The 20,252-nt window shown below is 36.4% G+C and overlaps 1 protein-coding gene across 1 annotated transcript in view; it reads left to right on the forward strand.

Moving 5' to 3' along the window:
* The window catches only part of LOC144306479 (uncharacterized), a 329,755-nt gene that overhangs the window by 235,181 nt on the left and 74,322 nt on the right, over window positions 1-20,252 (forward strand). Inside the window, exons 15-17 of the mRNA XM_077885883.1 lie at window positions 5,758-5,976; window positions 7,994-8,246; window positions 13,493-13,656. Of these exons, the coding sequence (XP_077742009.1) occupies window positions 5,758-5,976; window positions 7,994-8,246; window positions 13,493-13,656 (636 nt within the window). The remainder of the gene's footprint in view (window positions 1-5,757; window positions 5,977-7,993; window positions 8,247-13,492; window positions 13,657-20,252) is intronic.

Raw genomic sequence — 20,252 nt, forward strand, 5'->3', positions numbered from 1 at the left:
ATTATTTTTAAGTTCTGGAAGTCAGAAGTCTGCAAGAGACTCTTAATCATAGGAAATAAACTGAGGGTCCCTGGGGGGGAAGGGCTGGTGGGGATGGGGTAACTGGGTGATGGGCATTAAGGAGGGCATGTGATGTGATGAGTACTGGATGTTACATGCCTGATGAATCACTGACCTGAAACCAATAATACATTATAGGTTAATTAATTGAATGTAAATAATAAAAAAAGAAGTCTGCAGTGGGTCTCACTGGGCCAAAATTAGGTGTCAGCAGAACCACATTTTTTTCTGTATTCTAGGGAAAATGTTTCCTTGCTTGCTCCAGCTCCTAGAAGCTGGCCTCATCCCTTGCCTCCTGGCTCCTTTCTTCCATCTTCAAAGCCAATTCATTTGGGCCAAGGCTTTCTCACACTGCCATTCTTCTGGTTCTTCTCTGGTTGTCTTTCTGTGTCTTCTGCTTCCTACTTCACTCTTTAAGGACTCTTGTGGATTCATTGGGCCCATCCAAATAATCTCTAATAATCTCTCTATTTTAAACTCAATTGCTTAGCAAACTTAATTCCATTCTGCTACTTTAATTCCACTTTGCCATATAATTTAACATAATCACCCATTACAAGGATTGGAGTGGGGACATATCTGGGGGGAGGCCACTATCCTGCTCACTACATCATCTCAGGGCCTGATATATACATTCATTTAATGATGATCTGTGAGTGAGTGAGTTGTGTCCCATTAAACCAGCTTCCACAAAAGAAGAACCCTTTCCTTCTTTCAGGTTTCAAATAAAAGGGCTCATTTTAAAGCAGCCTAGTGGTTCTTGTCTTTCTAAACCAATGGGAGAGTTCCTCATGGCAAGTCAGCAGACAGGAGTTAGAAAATTTATGAGTTGTACCAACTTGGGGAAATCACTTAACTCACTGGGGCTTTACTTCAGGTTCTGCAAAAGTCTGAGGGACCGTGATGAGGCCTTCTCCAACATTAACATGGTATGACCTATCCATATTTCTTTGATACCATTATTGTAATGACTCCCTGAAATGCTAAATATAAGCTTCAGGAAAAGTTTCACAATCACCGAGGATTCCATGTTCCAAAACTTCATAAATGGAACATGATGAAAAGAGAAATGAGAAAAACTCAAAGGAATTACACAAAAGTAAAAAAAAAAAAAAAAAAAAAAAAAAAAAAGAAAAAAAAAGCCCCTTGATTTAAAAAATGCTACATTTAGAGTATGGTTAGTTATACCAGAAAAGGGGAGTATGGAAATTTTAGTGGCATTTATCGATAGTGTCTTTTTAAAAGGATTACTATGCACAGCTGATGAATGATGGAGTCTGGTTGTATACAAATCCCTAAGGACTCCTGTTCACTGTAGAAGAGAGTTTAAGAATGCATTCCATGCTTTTTTTTTTTTTTAAAGCAATTTTGGTCTTTTTTTTATTATTACACTGATGGATCATAGAAATCTTGTTTGATATCGGGTCTCTATAAGGACTGGGCATGGAAGGGGGATATATGTGTGTCATATGAAATGTGGCTGAAGTTCAGAGAAATAGGTTTCATTTAATAGCTGAATACTGGATGACCTGACCATTCTTCTCAGCCTCTGGCAGCTCACCCCGTGAGCGATAGAGGAGTCGCCTGCATGAACTGAGGAGTAGCTGCTGGCCTCAATGTGATTTTGCAGTGATCTGTGTGCTCTATGGCTTCCTTCATAACCAACAAATCAATTCCCACTATACGTATTACACACCCCAGTGGCAGAGGCCATTTATTATCCTTTTGATGGTCATACTCTTTGTACATAACCAAGAAAGATTACAGAAAAGGAAAGAACAGTTGAAATGTGGATGAAGATATTGTACAATGGCACTGCATTTTATAATGCACCTTACATGTATACAAGAATAAAAGAGATGCTTTCTTTCAAGAAAATTTCAAAACATGGATGCAGAATTTTCTTTTGAATGAAATATATTTAGAGAACGATATATGGAGAGATAGTTGTGGATGCAGTTCACTTTCAGTACCCATTTGGATTTCAGGTACAAATTCAAAATCATTAAGAGAAAAGGACTGTCACTGTCATAGGAGATTGTTTGTAAGGCTATTCCTGACGACTTACTTTTGTTCACCTAACAAGATTATTGATATTTGCTTCTATTTCCCATCATCTAGCATCAACTTGTGTCTGTATTAATTTCTAACTTTGCAGTCTATAATTTTTCAAACTCTAAATGGCTGATTCCAGGTCTTTCTTAATTATTTGCTCCAGATACTATAGTTATGACTGTTAAACAAACAAGTAAAAACAAATATTGAATTGTGTTAACTAGGTACAGAGTAATTAAGTATTTTGAATTCAATATAAATTGTCCTAACTCAAATGTTCCACCAACAAGCATGCGTATCTGAATGCTGGTGGGAAATATTTATCAGTGAAACTAACGACCAAAGTATGACTTTATAGTGGGTTCTGTGCATAAACATTTAAACTGCTTAGTCATTTATATCAATGGATGTGAAAAGAAGAGTGGAAATTTCCAAAGGTCAAATAAGCTACTGTCTCTTCTGTTTTGCATCATTTGAGATTTTCTGGGTTTTTGCAAACAACACAATGCCAAATCTGTATTTGATTTTCTCTTCTCTTTGAAGAGGCAAAACAGCAACAGAATAATTAACTGAAGAGGAGCATGCACAGAATATTTTGCTTTAGCAGTGTAGAAAGTTCTGGATTTCATTTCACAGGATGATAAATGTAGTAAGGTATTCTGGAATCCTTCTATGAGGACTCTATTACCATCGGTAAACCAAAACCTCTCCGGGGCCTGTTTCCTGTTTAGCTGTTCCTCGTTTGTGTTAATTGAAAAGCATGCTCAGTACAGACTGCACATAGATGACGCTGTACATCTTTATGGCAAAAGACACACAAGAACAACAAAAAGGATCTGTCAGTGTCAAGTTCAATGTCTCATTAGTCCTGTGCGACCAAAAGGCTAAAGTCATGGATTGGCCTTCTAAGAACAATATGTGTTTTCTTTTACTTGTTATCAGTATTTAGTTTTTTTCTTTTATTGCCCCAAAGACTCTTGTTTCTATTATTTATCTTCTCCTTTTCACGGTACAATTATCATCATACTTAAATAATCTTCAGACAGAGTTGAGCTTTTGTATATAAATCTTTTGAATCTGCCTCTGAATTTCATTTCTGTTATGTCCTCACATTGCCTCGACTTGCTGTGGTTTATCACTGTCACGGAGTTAGTTCCTATCATACTAGCTTCTCCTTTGGTAAGACACTTTTAATCAAGACCATTTTTTTGATTGAGGAATTTACTGAATTATTCGGAATTATTGTTCTAGAATAGAATCAGACACGCTACCCCGGAATTTGGAGACTAGCTATTATAAAGGTCAATCACGGATTTTATAAAACCAACATTTTACTAAGCTGGTGGGTATACACTGATAATATTTACGGTTCAAATTAAAGATTGATTGATTGATTGATTTTAATTAATTAATTAATTTATTTATTTATTCATGAGAGACAGAGAGAGAAAGAGAGAGAGGCAGAGACACAGGCAGAGGGGGAAGCAGGCTCCATGCAGGGAGCCCAATGTGGGACTCGATCCCGGGACTCCAGGATCAGGCCCTGGGCTGAAGGCATCTCTAAAACCCTGAGCCACCTGGGCTGTCCTTAGTTCGATTAAACAACATATGCCCATCCTGTTTCTATCTCTTTAAAAATAAAGAGAACCATATTGTCTTCTACATTTCTTGGCCAATTTTAAAGTAGTTCTGGTAAATAGTGGAAGGGAGTGAAGCAGTGGATTGAGTTTTTGTTATTTTGTGATGGTAGCACAGGATTAGCACTGTTCTTAGTGTTTCATGTTTCTTAATTTAGTCATCATACTGCCCCTGGAGTATGGGTACTGTTATCATCTCCCCTTTCCGCCTTTCCGTGTGAGCAAACTAACGCATTAAAAGGAATTCTGTGTAGACAGAGTCCAGAGCTGTAGTCATTAAGCTAATATACTCTATATATGCTCGAGACTAGGTGGGGAATGAGTTCTGCCTCTAAATTATTTTCAGATACTTCATCTTCTTTCCTATAAAAACTCCAATTTTAGAAACTTTGAAAACATCTCTTGATCCCAACAGCAAACAGAGAGAGAAAACCTGACCTAAATTAGAACATTTTGCATTTGCTTATTTTATGTTTAGTTTCAACCCAAAATATCAGTATTGTTAAGAAATAAAAGAACCTTTAAGTTTCAAATTCTCGTTCACATATTTTTGATCGTACATTAGCTCATTTCAATTTTTTTAAATAAAACAGTGAACTTTGAACAAGCTATATGCAAATAACAAAATATAATTTTAATAGAGATCACTATGGGTGGGTGAGATAAGCAGGAATATATTATGGATTTTAAAGATTTTTAAAAATAAGTTTTTTGTTTATAATAATTCACTTCCATATTTCTCTTAAAATTTCTGATTATTGTAAAATACACATAGCATAAAATTTATCATCCTAACCATTTTTAAACATACGGTTCAGCAATATTAAGTACATTCACATCATTGTGCAACCAATCTCCACAACTTTTTCATTTTGCAAAACTGCAACCTATACCATTAAACCTCTCCCCCCGCACCAGCTCCCCCTGCCCCTGCTCTTGGTAAGCTTCATTTTACTTTCTATCTTTGTGAATTTGACTACCACATATAAGTGGAGTCATACAGGATTTGTCTTTATATGACTGGCTTAATTCATTTAGCATAATGTCCTCTAGGTCCAGTCACATTGTACCATGTCAGAAGTTCCTTCCTTTTTAAAGGCTGAATAATAATTCATTTGTGGAACATTTAGGTTGCTTCTATCTTTTGGCTATTGTGAATAATGTTGCTATAAACATAGGTGTACAAATGCCCATTTGAGATTTAGCTTTGAACTCTTTTGCATGTATACAACAGGAGTATTGCTGGATCATACGGTAATTCAATATTTTATTTTATTTTATTTTATTTTATTATTTTATTTTATTTTATTATTTTATTTTATTTTATTATTTTAGTTTAGTTTAGTTTGTGTTCTGTTTTCTTTCTTTCTTTCTTTCTTTCTTTCTTTCTTTCTTTCTTTCTTTCTTTCTTTCTTTCTTTCTTTCTTTCTTTCTTTCCTTTTTAAGAGAGAGAAAGCATGAATAGGGCAGGAGAAGGGAAGGGTCATGGAGAGAAGCAGAGAGAGAATCCCAGCGTAGAGCCTGACTTGGTGCTCCAGCCCACGACCCTGAGATCATGACCTGAGCCAAAATCAAGAGTCAGATGCTCAACCAACCAAGCCACCCAGGCGCCTCATGATAGTTCTATTTTTTTGAGAACCTGTCGTACTGTGTACCATAGCAATTGCACCAGTTTACATTCCTATTTTTCCGTCTCCTCATCAACACTTGTTCTTTCGTGACTTTCTTTTCTTTTCCTTTTTTCCTTTTCCTGATGGTAGTTATCCTAGTAGATGTGAGGAGATACTTCATTGTGATTTTGTTTTCCGCTTCCATTTGTGTGCTTCTTTCCATGCTCCCTTTTAGTCTGTGATTACAGCAAAAAGAAACATACATCATCTGAGTACAAGTATTTATTTAAGAAATAATTTCACTCAATTTTATTTTCACGTCTTTATTATGGCTTCAAAATATTTTATTGCTGGCTGTACCTTGAGCTCTGAATTCATTATTTCTTTGTTTATAGCTCTTCTTCAGTGGCTGGTGGTACTGGATCTGGAGGATTCTTCAAGCATCTCCATTTTGTGAGGGTGTCAGTGTTTTCAGAACTTCAGTTAGCTCAGTGGCGAAGCCAGGGCTTCTGGTACATCATCCTGCTGATGGCTTCCCTCTGGTTCCTGAGGCTCTACCTGCATTACCTTGGCCAGTGGCTTCTCCTTCAGGCCATTTCAACTCCTGTTACAAAGTGAGTGTTTTCTCCTGGAAGTCAAAGGGATGCATTTTCATCTTGATAGGCCAAATGAAAGTACAAAATTCCTCTCTGTCCATTTACTGGAAGACCTAAAATGCAGGTATGATTTGAAAAGACAAAAATGTCTAAGAGCAGGAACGTCGATTACAGTTATGTTCTCATCTTGTGGGCCTGTATATACAAATGCATTACTGGTGCATCAATATTTATTTAAAATTTAGCAGATTCAAGTATGTTCTAATATCTGAGCAGAATCCAAAAAGGAATTTAGCAACTATATTTTATTCTGTTTTGATTTTATCAGAGTGACTCAGGCTGAAGGTATTTTAGAAGTAATGTAAGTATGATTTATCACCTATACTCAGAGAGGCAAAGATTGCTTCTTCTGCAAAATGATTGAATTCGAACAATTACCAAACTCAAACCCAGGCAGCTTTCGGGGCCATTATACTCTGGAAAAAGATGACGCTTTACAGGTTATCTCTCCATAAACATGATTCCATAGACACTATAGATAGACAGATAGAAATCAATACAAGAAGAATTCATTTTCTCAAATGTAGATGTTTCAGATAAAAATAAAGATGTGTATCTACTTTCAATTAAGAAGATTGCAAATAACTTTAAGACACTGGGAAAAAATATACGTGTATTATATATACACACAGAGTTTTTGACTGTGTTTTGAAATTAAATCCTAAACATACAAATGCTTTAGAATATGCACATTTACACATCCCTAAGTTACTGTATCTTCAAATCTTTTATACAGATACTATTTTTCTTCCCTTCTCTCTCTCTCTCTTTTTTTAACTCTCTTTTTTCTTTCCTTTGTGTAAGGGTCTCCAAAGCAGAAAGGACCTATGTCATATGCTTGAGGTAGTTGCTTTTTGCTAACTGCTTTTTTACTCCTTCAATAAAAAACATAAGGAAGAAAGAAAGCTCTATCTTTATTGGCTGTTAATAAAATAATACTGCAAGAAAAATACCTTGGCGATTGATTTCTCAAACATCAGAACATCTAAGAGATGTCAGGATATTTGGTTGGCTATTGTCTGGATCTACAGGCTTGAATCGTACAGTAGCTCCGTGTCACACTGTAGTCATGAGACATGACAGTAACTACAGTGACACCGAGCATTTCTTCTGCTCTTACTCTATGTTAGGTCCTCTGCTAAGAAATGTACACGCGTTACTTCATTTGACATTCACAACAACATAAGAACAATGCATAAAACTTCCTTCAAAGCAAAGGTCAGGGAGTGGATAAAATGAAGAACTCTTTTTAGTAGAGAATTGGCAAAGAGGGTGCATGAGCAGAATGACAATGGCTGAAATGGGGTCAGGGGAACTTAGAGCACAATGAAATCTCACTTTGCTATAGAAAAAGGGTGCCAACGCCTGGGTCAAGGCTGCTTGAATGACTGGGCTCACCTTGGATTCAACCCATCTGTTTTTAGGTGGTGTCAAGTTGTTCCTTTTGGAAGAGCTAAGAGATAGGATATTTTTGTTGGTCACAGAGCAGTGTTGTTTTGTATTTCAGGGTCTATTTAGAGGAATCACAGCAAAATTAATCAGGTGTGTTAAAAATCAGAATAATTAGCCTGGTTTACTTATATTTCTGGTTTCTGATAGAGGCTGACCTGTCACTAAGTCCACAGGTATATTTTGTAGTCCAAATAGCCTACCTGTGAGTATATGTTATCTGCAGGGCAGCTCTTCTAGAGTACTTCGCTCAGTGGATAGAATTGTTACTCTTTCTATGCTTATCTATGACACAAGAACAATGGACAAGATAGAATCTGCCTTTTACTAGAATGTGAGCTCTTACGGTGGTCCCTACGGGGTTAGGAAAAGATGAAGCCTTCTGACATGCAATTTGGGGGCAGTATTAAGTATCAAGTTTCCTATATTAAAAAAAGAAAGCATATCATTTAAAAATTATTTTGTATCCCTGGCATCTTGTATAGTTTCTCTTGTTTACACATATGTTTATTTTGTTTTCCCACAGATTCCACTTTTCCCCTTTCACCGTTGAGCTTTGCTACCCAACCTCCTCCCTTCAAATTGCAGAAGAGTTGCTTGTGGTTGTGGTGGGACCTTTAGGTCTGAATGCAGTGATACTTCCTTTGGTTCTGATCAGATGGGGTTGTCAGCTACTGTTTGCCTCCTGCCCTGACGTCTTGTCAAAGTTAATCATCACCATGGGCCTATGGACAATTCTGGACCCGTTGGCAGTGTTTATAGTGGATACTGTCCTGGGGGTAAGTCAAGTACAATAATCGGGATATGAGTTCTTGACATAGAATTTAGCTTTAGTGCACGAATCAGTTGACATGGGAAGTTTCAGTAATCATAAACAATTCAATATTTATCTTAAATAGAAGTTATTAAGTTTTTCTTCATCATAAAAAAATGATGGATGTCTCTTATAATCAGTTGAAGTGCTTTGAACTATCTTAAATGAACACTTCCAAAATAAGAAGGAAATAATGTTGGAGATCAAATCCAAACTAATTGGTGAATTTTCAAAATTATTACAGTGAAGTTTTATTTGATAACATTTTGTTGGTGACTTTGTTTTTAGTATAAGGATTTTCATAGCCACACTTTATTAAAAAAGTGATCATACTGTAGTTCCTTCAATTGATTACGTTACTTATTTGCTTTGTGATCTACTAGTCTTCTGTAATAAATATACTCAAGAAGAAGTAGAGCTTTTTAAACAATTATAAGTAATAACTGAAATTTAAAAACGTAGGCACCTAATTTGACTTTCATGATGCTCACAAAATGAAAGGAAATCTGAATTTCAACTAAATTATGTACTCTAGATCTGGCTGTGAAATATGGCCCCAAGTAAGAGAGCAGATGGATACTATAAATAAATCAATATGATCAAATAGTCAGTTATAAAATTATCTTAAGTTACCAAATAATATTCCATACCTGATGTATTTCTCCTTTCAAGAAGAAAAAGAAAAGTTTACAATTGGGTTCGTGTGTTTAGACTGTACTCATTGGGCCAAACGGATTACAGAGGTGGGCATTTTGATGGACTCTACTCATTAACAGTGTTTGAAATGTGCTTTCAGAACAAAATCCTATGAAAAGGTAAATTCTGAGTCAGCAGCTGGAGGGGTCTGCGATTCTGCATTTTAACAGATTCCTAGGTGATGCCAAAGATGTTGGTGTATGGGCCAGGCAGCACTGTGACAAGGTGCTGGGTGCTTTACTCTCCATTTCCTTTGTTTGCTAGGCTGGACTTTCACTTGCTCAAGGTTCCTGGGGTGTTCTCAACAAGACTGGGGACCTGGATGCACTGAGTCTATTAATGGCTTGCTAGGCTCTTTGTGAGGGTTCTGATAGCTTATTTCTAAGTGGCACGTGCTCTGCTAGAGATGCTCAGAACCTGTAAACAAAGGTGCTAGTTGACCCTGCAATCATATAGATCATTTAACATTATTAAAATGAATTAAAAGCAGTGCATATTGAGCCTACCAACGTTTCTATTTTTTTAGTCTCACTGCTGAGGATTAAAGGAAGAGCCAGGCACAAAGGAACGTTTGGAAGGCTGACTTGTTTCCAAGTCAGCAACCACCCTCTGGAGTCTCAATACCATTGAACACCTTGGTGACAGGTCAGAAGTGGTTGCATTTTCAACCCCATCTCTTAGTTTTTTTCCTCCTTGATCATCAATCTTATTCGGATTCTGAGTGGATTAAGCTGGAGCCAACTGGACTTTGTCCACGTTCTGACTTCCCTCAGACTTACGGTTAGCAAGGGGGGGCCCATGTCATCAAGGATGGTTGAACAGGAGGTGTAGAGAGGAATGCTGTTGGCATTCCGAGAGGATCCTTTTCTGTGGCATCTCACAATTTCTGCCAGAGGCCTGATGTGCATATTGAGCAGATGGGGTGCCACTCTGATCCTATGGCAACACCACACGTGAAGCTGTGTGGGGAGGATGAGCAGCTGTGTCTATCATCTTCTGAGATCTCATCATACAGAATGTGTGCAGCCCTCCTGGAATGGCTCTCCTTATTCCAATCAGGTCCTCTAGAGAGATTAATAGCTGAGTGGTCCACTGTATCAAAGGCGGCTGACAAAATGAGCGGTCTAAATTTACTCTGGGGCCTCTGATGTAATCTACAGGAAAGCAGCCTCCAGCAGGGCCATCTCAGCACCGGTTCAGAGGTCTGTAACCTGATGGAAGCTGACTTGGATTCTAATAGATGATTATAGCACCCATATCTTTCTCCACTTGGAGAGAAAAGCTGAAGGCTCGTTCCCAATCTGCACAATTATTGACTCTCCGGTTAGAATCCATCAGGCTTCATTGCAGATGACATCTAATTTTGCTGTCTTTAAAAAAACTTTAAAGCTGCATGCAATCCACAGAGTGGCAGCACTGGGGCCGACACATGGACACGCCCATTAATTAAATCAAAAGTCACATTCTAACATGCTCTCCAGTGACTTATCAGCACACCAAGTTTGGAAAGTCCTGCTCTAAAGCAGTGGTTCTCAAAGTGAGGCCACTGGACAAATAGCATCAATTTCACCAGGGAATTTAATTGCAATGCAAATTGAAATGTAAGATGTCAGACCCAGCCCCAAATCTATGAAGTCAAAAAGTCTGGGAAGGGGCCCAGCCTCTGAGAAGGGCCTATTGTGTTTTAACAAGCCTTCCAGATGATTCGCATGCTCATTAAATTTAGAGAACTGCTGCTCCACATGGGATCATAGTTATCATAGATTGAATGTCACTCATGAGATTCAGCTTGCCTGGGTTCGTCCTTCCAGTTCTTTCAGCACTTCCTTTCAGCAGATAAAGCCAGGGATCACTTGTATTTGATCCTGGTCAGCCAGCCAAGAGAGAGGCTACCTTACTTTACCGATATATTATGTTCTGGATTCATTTTTTTTTTAAATGGCAATCTAAAAAGAGATGTGGCAGATGGAATGGTTTGAGGCTGAGGCATTGAGTGGCTGTTGCTGCTAATAACATTTTGTTAGTCTCTCAGTTTGCTGGCTCAGAGGTTGGCAAAGCATTCCCGGATCCCCATTGATGATACAACAATTACCCTGAGTTCATAAATTCTTTCTCTGCCTGAGCCCCCAATTTAGATAAAAAGTAGAGGAAGGATTTGCTGTTGAATGTTTTAACTGATCAGCATGTGTTTATTGGCTATATATTCTGCACAGGATTTTAACAGAAACAGTAAGTATGGCACCGTTTCTTCAATATAGGTGGATCAGAATAACATAAGAACAAAGATCAAAGATACACTGCAAGTGTCTTCATTCAGCAAATGATTCTTGAAAATCCATTGGAAGTGATCACGGATTAATAGAGGATAGGCTTGGAGTTGGGGAAAGTGCGTTCTGGTCACAGCTCTGCCATTTGTCAGCTATAATGACATTAGATAAGTCAGTCTTCAACTGCTTCATATGTATCAAAAAAAAGTAATAATACCTACAAGTAGTACCATTTACCTTACTCACTTCACAGTATTGTTGGGACAACCAATTGGAAATACACCTTGAAAAATCTAAGGCACCATACATATAAACTGAAAGGAACAAGGATGAGGATTATAATGAAGTAATGATACTTATGCTCTATGTACAATACAGGATGTAACAGCCCTTGCCCTGATCCACGCAGGAACTTACAGTCTAGTTGCAGAATCACATACACAAAGATGAAGTATGGGCACTGTGTGATGAATGCCATCTGGCATATCACTCATTCCTTTATATCCTCCAAGTCTTTGTTCAAATGACATCTTTTCTCATTTCAATATTTTATAATACACCTCCATCCCTCCTATACTTTGTTCTGTTTCATGTTTTTCTTCAAAATGCCATTGTCTGGGATCCTTGGGTGGCTCAATAGTTTAGCGCCTGCCTTTGGCCCAGGGCGCGATCCTGGAGTCCTGGGATCTAGTCCCACATCGGGCTCTCTGCATGGAGCCTGCTTCTCCCTCTGCCTGTGTCTCTGCCTCTCTTTCTCTCTCTGTCTATCATGAATAAATAAAATCTTAAAAACAAAAACAAAATACCATCTTCTAACATACCATATTTATTGCTTAATCTTACTTGCTTATCCCCCAGCACCCCTACCCCAACTTAAGTGTAAACTCCAAGAACATGGGGCTTTTATCTAATTTTAGTCACTCTTCTATCTTCAGAGCTTAATGACACATGGTGAGTATTCACAACAACGTGTGTGGACCAAATGGATGATTAGCATCTATTGATTAGATAATGTTATTGGCATCAAATATATATCATTATTTGTGTATGTCATCAGTGAATCCTATGTCTCTTTCTTTACCTTTAAGAAATAGCAGCAGGGGAAGATCTAGAATAGGAGAAATGTATGACAACACTTACCAATCTTTGCCTAAAGCCCAAGTGACAGATTCACATTCTGCAAGGTAGACCAATTAATAAGTACAGAATATAAAAATTAAAGTTTTAGTGTAGTAATAAAAGAAATATCGGTTGGGAGTCAGAATATCTGACTTCTAGTCATTGTTCAAATGTTAAAGGATATTTTGGTATAGGGAAAACATAGATTAACCTCTCTGAGCTTCTGTTTTTTTGTTTGTTTGTTTGTTTGTTTTGTGTGTGTGTGTGTGTGTGTGTGTGTGTGTGTGTTTCTGAGGTTGTTTTTATCTATACATTTTTAGTATGGATTAGTTTTGACCATGCTCTTTTAAGCTATACTTACTTATATAATTGTCAGTTTAAAAAGTTAAGAAATTCTTCCTCCTTTCTTACACTGAAGAAAATATGCTTTATTTACATTTACATTGCATACTACTTCCACCTGATACCAGAAAGTCATAATTACAGAACACATATGTTTTGTAAAATTCAAGGGTCAAAGATGTCAAACGGCAATGTTCTAGGTCCGTAGCATTTAATATTTTTTTTAAAGACCTCATTGCCTTGTATTTATTTCTAATTCATACAGAATATGTTTTCGTTGTCTAAAATAAGAACTTATGGTTAAATTGACCTAATGTAAATTTTGGTTTTCAAGCTCACATTAAATAGCCTGATAACTTTTTTATAAGTTTCTAAAATAAGCCATCTATTTTATGCATAGCACAAATTAAATTCCTTTCAAATCTGCTTCAGTGAGAAAGGGGTATTTCCACCATCATATTTAATTTCTTCATATCTTGTGATCATTAAGTTCAGAAGTTAATAGTACATAAATAATACATGGTTTTTCCTTTATGAATTGCATGTAGAGTGTACACATTTAAAAGCTTATAGGGAAAAATGAGAAAAAAAAATCAACTGCTAAACCAGCCATGCAAACCCAGGCTTTTTCTTTTCTTTTGCATAGCTGAAGATCTGGTGATCTTTAGTACCTTGATAATTTAATTTAAAAACAAATTATGGTATCAAATGGTTTTCATGTATTTAAATTAATCTAACTTGATCAGTGTTTCCATCCTTATTTCTTAAATTTTATTTTCTTTCTCAGAGGCTTATGCATAATGGGGACACTCCCATAGCTGATGCAGCAAAGCTGTACTGGGTGTTTGTAAGAACCATGGAATCGGGAGTTCTCGGTATAATGCTCACCGTGTTAATTTACGTGCTGCTGTTCATCATTTCTTCTTTAATTTTATATTTGTATTGTCTCAGGTAAGGTGCTTCAGTGCTTTGGGTTCAGGGTGTTCAGTCTCCAGTCTTGTGCATTTGAGCTGTGAATGTATGATTAGAGAAAAGAAGTTAGATCCACATCTATATGTCTAAGATAGAAATGTCCTTGGTTAGGGCTCCTGGGTGGCTCAGTTGGTTAAGCATCTGCCTTTGGCTCAGGTCATAATACCGGGGTCCTGGGATCCAGTCCTGTGTTGGGTACCCTACTCAGTGAGGAGTGTACTTCTCCCTCTCCTTCTGCCCTCCTCATCCCCCACCCTGCTCATGCTCTCTCTCTCTCTCTCTTTCTCTCTCTCTCTCTCCCTCTCTCTCTCTCATGTATGCTTTCTCTCAAATAAATAGAGTCTTAAGAAAAGAAAAAAAAGAAAAAAGAAATGTCCTTGCTTATTTGTAACAGCTGTCACAAAGTCCAGCTGAGAAGCTAATCAACTTTCAGGGAAATGTTTTCTCTCCATAATAGAGAGATCTCCTTTTTCTGTAAACCATTATACTTGTCTCTTCAAACTGGGGGCCAACCAGAAACAAAGATATCCAATAGTAACCTGGTAAATTTCCTGAGAAGCTTATGTAAAATTATTTTTTTCTCTTCCTTCCAACCCAATTTCTTCCCATTCTTTCCACACACACCCCTGCCAAAATCACCAAGAGAAGTATTATCCTTCAGCTTTGATTCTGAATATCTTAGGGTTTGGCTTTCCAGGTCACTCATTAAGCAAGCAATGTATATATATGAAGAAACAGAAAAGCAACAAATTCAAGTATAAAAAGTGCTAGGAAGACTTTTCACTCTGTTGGTGGTTTCCTTTGCTTTACAGAAGCTTTTGAGTTTGAAATAGTCCCACTAGTCCATTTTTGCTTTTCTTGCCTGTATTTTTAAAAGCCATTTTCATGTCTATGAAATCATTGGCAAAACTAATGTCATGAAACTTTCTCCTTATGATTTTTTATAGAATTTTTATAGTTTCAAGTCTTATATTTAAATCTTTAATCCACTTTGAGTTGATTTTTGTGTGTGGTATAAGGTAAGGATCCAATTTCTTTCCTTTACATATGGATATCCAGTTTTTTTCAGCACCATTTGTTGAAAAGATCATACCTTTTCCATTTAATATTCTTGAAGATCAGTTGACTACATGCATGGAGTTATTTCTGGGCTCTCTAGTCTGTTTTAATTGTCTATTTTTCTATATTTATGCCAGTGACATACTGTTTTAATTACTGTAGCTTTGAAAAAGGACATCTTGCAATATGTGACAAACATGGATGAACCTTGAGAATATTATACTAAATGAAATAAGCCAGTCACAGAAGGGCCAAACCTGCATGATTCCATTAATATGAAGTGTCTTCAATAGTCAAAGTCATAGAAGCATAGAGTGAAATGGTGGTTGTCAGAATCTAGGGTGTGTTTTCAACACACATTAAAGTTTCAGTTACATAAGATGATTAAGTTCTGATATCTGCTGTGCAACACATTGTGCCTATAATTAACAATACTGTATTATACACTTAAAGAATTATTTAGATAATAGATTTCATATTGTTTTCTTACCATAATTAAAAGAAAAGTGCTAGGAAGAGGTCAACACAAGAGTCTCTGAGAGCATAGAGTAAGGGAATCAGCACAGGTCTGGAGAAGGATTAGGGCAGTAGCCAAACACATCAGTTGAAATATAACCCTTGACTAATTTTCCAAGATTTAATATAATTTGGCTGGAAGAAAAACATAAGGAAACATATTCCTCAGCACAAGAAAAAAGTATGAAACTGTATGAACATGAGAAAGTTCAATATATTTAGTCACTCAAAAGTACTTTAATATGGTGGGAGTATAAGACATGGGGCAAAGGAAGTTGACTGATATTCAAAGACTAGATGATAAAAGTCTTGAGTTTCATGTTATGGAGCTGAATTTGTTCTAATGGTAAAGTGAAAAGGTTAAAAGATTTTTAATAATTTTAATTTTAGGAAGATCACTCTACTAATAGAAGGGAAAGTGGCAGCCCGGGTGGCTTAATGGTTTAGCGCTGCCTTCAGCCCAGGGTATGATCCTGGGAACCCAGGATTGAGTCCCATGTTAGGTTCCCTGCATGGAGCCTGCTTCTCTCTCTGCCTGTGTCTCTGCCTCTCTCTCTCTCTCTCTTTCATGAATAAATAAATAAAAATCTTAAAAAAAACGAAGGGAAAGTGGTCAGGTTGAAAACATGGAAATCTAGTTAGAAAGCCATTTCAATAGTCTAGACACTGTCAAGAGCCTTCACTGAAGATAATAACATAGGAAATGGACAGTTGTGGAATACTGAAGGAATAGTTGACATGTATAGAACTTTTGGGCTTGTTGGGAATTGAAGGTGAAGGAAATAATGACATTTAGTAAAATCTTAAGTTTTGAAGTTGGGCATCTATGGGTAGGTGGTGATAGCATTCTCAAAGACAGAGATGACATGGAGAGTAAACATTTAGAGGAGATGGGCAATCAGTTAAATTTTCATTCCTAGTTGACCTTAAGATGTCATTGATATTGCCAAGGGAAAAAAACATCATAAGAAGTTAGATAAATCAGTGTAGAACTCAGGCAAAACCATATAGATGGTGAATTTGTGTGGAGGAAGTCTTAAGTTTCATTGCTTTATGGGGTAGAGGGTCAATTGGAGTGGGCTGAGTAAGGGATAGGGACATAGAGTCAGGTCTTACTGACTTTTTAAATATACAAAGTGATGCTATAAATGGAAAATGTTTAAAAATGTATTTTTATAAAGATAGTAGTTTTTAGGGCCACCTCGGTAGCTCAGTTCAGGTCATGATCTCCCAGTCTTGGGATGGAGCCCCAAGTGGGGTACCATGCTGAATGCAAAGTCTTGTTTCAGGTTCTTTCTCCCTCCCCTTCTGCTCTTCTACCCATTGCTCTCTCTCAAATAAATAAATAAAATATTTAAAAAAGAATGGATTTTAACATGAGTGTGGTTTGAATATATTTATATGCAAATATGAAAATTCTAAAAGGAAGAAAATTGCAAATGGCTAAGCAAGTGAGGATAATTGAACGAGGAAATCCCTGAAAACATGAAGAAGAGCACAAATGGAGACAAACCCAGGATTTGGGAAAAGAATCTTGTCCCTAGATGTGATAAGGAAAGAGATGAGGGGAAAGCAAAAAGCATGGTGTTTTGTGACAAAGCACTGAAGGAATTCAAATAGGATAGACCTTATAGTTTTCTGTGAAATGGGAGGTGAGCACACTCCTCAATTCTTCCTTCCTTAGATCAATAATATAGCTGCAGTAAAGTTGAACTTGTTTTTCTGGGGAAGGGAAGAATATAGCTGCAGTAAAGTTGAACTTGTTTTTCTGGGGAAGAAGTCTTCCCTGATCATTAGCTTTCATTTGACCACTAACATGTCCTGTGGCCCCTAGGCAAAGATGTTCAGGCATTTTCTTGTGTAATATGGTACAGATGACACATATGTGTAGATCTTACAAGAGGCTCTACATAAAGCATGACCCTATTATTTAAAATGACTAGACTTTTCTAGGGAAGTTAAAGAAATAAAATAGTACATCATGTAGTTTGGGCTTGAATAGGATTAAAAAATTGTCAGATAACATTATGTACCATTTATTACATTGATATATCTCTTCTCACTTAAAATAAGGTGAATGTTTGCAACCATGCATTTCTCTGCCCAAGGTTCACATTTTTGTTATCAAGATTGCTTGTAAAGTACGAAAAAGGAAGTGTAGAATTTATACACTGAGTAACTAGGATTTTTTTTTTCTTCTGCCTAAATGAAATAGTGATTTGCTTTAAAATACAATAGAAGGATTACCCCATGAGAAAGCATGGATAGGAGGAGTGAGAAGCTCTGTAATGGATGGAAAAATGATTTGGGAAAAGGAAAGACAGACAAAGTGTCAGGACATCATAGAGAATGAGTCTGAAAAAGTCTAAGAGGAGTAAGTTTTGTGCACTCTCTCAACGTAGTCGCTCACTGTTTTCCATGCTTATGCTGTCCCATCAGAACTAGACATGCTCAGTAACCCCCAGGTTTTACTAGTGTTTTAGAAGCAAATGCTCTCAAAATTTCTTTAGGTAATAATAGAGGTAACAACAATCTCCTGCAGGGAAAATACTTGTATTTTTTGTATGCATAAAGTCGCTCTAATATGTCAGCCGAAAGATCGCTTTACTGATGTTTGCACAGCATCTCTCTCTAAAATGTTGGAGAGCTGAGTGGCCCTGTTCTTCTATCCAGCAAGCGCTGCCATCAACAGAGGCATCTGGTCAATGAAGTGGGGTTTGCTCTGGCATAAAAGTAGGCAAAGAGATACAAAAATCATAAGAACTCATCTTCGTGAAAGGTGCCAATATGGATTTGTGCGTGTTGACTGATTTAGGTTAGCATTCTTAATCCAAACATTTAAGCAACAATCGTTAAGTCTTCTGGGCTTTTGGATCAGTCCTGTCAAAACATGTGATAACATGACTAGTATTATAGGAACACAAAGGAGATCAAGTCTGTTGTGCAGACTGTTAACAGAGAATTTTGTCTAGCTCTGGGCACCGAAAGCTCTACATTATGAAGACTGGCTGTGTAAGCTCCAGATTGGACCCTATTGAGTTTGGCTGATTGGATCTTATTCCTCCAAGAGCCTGAGTAATTTATTGCTGAAGGGTTTCTACTAGAAAAATTCTCCCTCTCCATGGCTCTAGTAGGAGAGTTGACCTGCATGGGGAAGTTCCTGACCTTAGTGTAATTATCCGAACTGGATTTTATAGCTTTAAAAAAAGCATTAATCTTTTTAATGCTTCTTCCTTATTATAGGAAGAATATGTTATTTAGGAAAAAAATTGAAACTACAGAAAGGAAACAAAAAATAAATCTAGAAACACCAATAATATCACCACTGAGACAAAACATTGTTAATCATTTGGTAAAATTATTTCAATTTTTCCCCACGTGTATTTATTTTTAAAAGTTGAAATTATTTTGCAAGAATAACTCCATATGTTGATTTTAAAATTAATATTGTATGATAAATATTTTCATATTCTTTACTTACTTCATGAACATTTAATGTCCACACATTATTTTATACCAGATAAGCAGTATAAAATATTTAAATATTTCTTTGTTCCTGGACAATAGATTGTTTCTCATTTTTGTGCATCTTATAAATAATTCTGATGAACATCTTAAGACTCTGGGTCTTGTTCACATTTTAGATTATTTTTGAAGAGTATCCTAGTGACCCAGAAATACTGTTTCAGATAGAATGATGTTTCTAAGACATTAGATAATATTGAAAAGTTGTGTTTTTGAAAAGTTGTATGGATTTATACTTCTATAGAAGTGCGTGGGGGATCTGACCAAATCATGTTCACATTGTTAAATTTTTTTTTAATGGGATTTCAACCTTTTCTAAATGTGCCCTCCTTTGTTCCTAGTCACTAAACATTCTTAGTATGCTTATAACTCATTTATATATCCTCTTTGTGAATTGCCTTTTAAGTGTCCCTTTGGCTTTCTTTCTATGAGTATTCAAATGTTTTCCTTACTGGGTTATATGAATTTTATATATATTACAGTATTAACCCTTCTGTCATATTTTAATGGATGTTTTCTCCATTTGACAATTAACTTTTAAATCTATTTTTGATGTTTTAGAAAAATAGGTATTATAGGGGCATCTGGCTGGCTCAGCTAGATCTTGGGTTGTGAGTTCAAGCCCTACGTTGGATGTAGAGATTACTTAGAAAAACAAATATTAGAATTCATATACTGCAAAGCCTTTTGATCATTGTTAGACTATTTAAATAGATATTAAAATTTAAAAATCCTTCCTCATTCAGAAATGTTATAACTACTTACTTCTATTCTTATAAAGGCTGAATTTTTTTCATTGAACTCCTTATCATTAGTCATGTAGAATTCATTTGATATGGATAGTATCTAGGTCTAAACAAGACATTTTTTATTTTATTTTACTGGTCTTTTCTCTCAATTGACATATTTAGATATTAACTGTTTTGCCATTTTTTTTACTTTGGGAAATTTTAATTCTCAGCTCATGTTTCCATTGGGATAAATGAAACTCCTCTTTTCTAGAGCATTTTTAAAAACTTACATTCTGAACAAACATTAATAGATAACCATCTATAGGCATCGGCATGAAGGAAATCTGTGAAGATCATCTACATGTCTCTAGGTGTTTGTTTCATGTGGCCTTGAAATGCTTCTCATAACCCTTCTGGGTAAAGCCTTTGTTGATATTATATGGAACCTTTCACTCTAAATCCTTTATCTGAGTAGCCCAAAAGATCTACAGGCTGCTTACATATTTCTTTATAATATTCAGGGAATGAGAAATCACAATTTAATTTAGATTTGCTTAAGCTTTTATATTCCTGGAAGCTGTACACAAATCTGAAAGACTGATACTCAAGTTAATTAGTTTTTGGGGGTGCTGATGTCTTCTTAATCATTGACTTAATAGTTCTAAATAGCCTTATAAGTTTTAGCTGTGGCCACTTATTACTTAGGAAAATTAATTTAGATTAAAATAATTTAAAGGTAGGTTT

The sequence above is a fragment of the Canis aureus genome, chromosome 37, assembly GCF_053574225.1.
Source record: "Canis aureus isolate CA01 chromosome 37, VMU_Caureus_v.1.0, whole genome shotgun sequence".
NCBI classification, from domain to species: domain Eukaryota; kingdom Metazoa; phylum Chordata; class Mammalia; order Carnivora; family Canidae; genus Canis; species Canis aureus.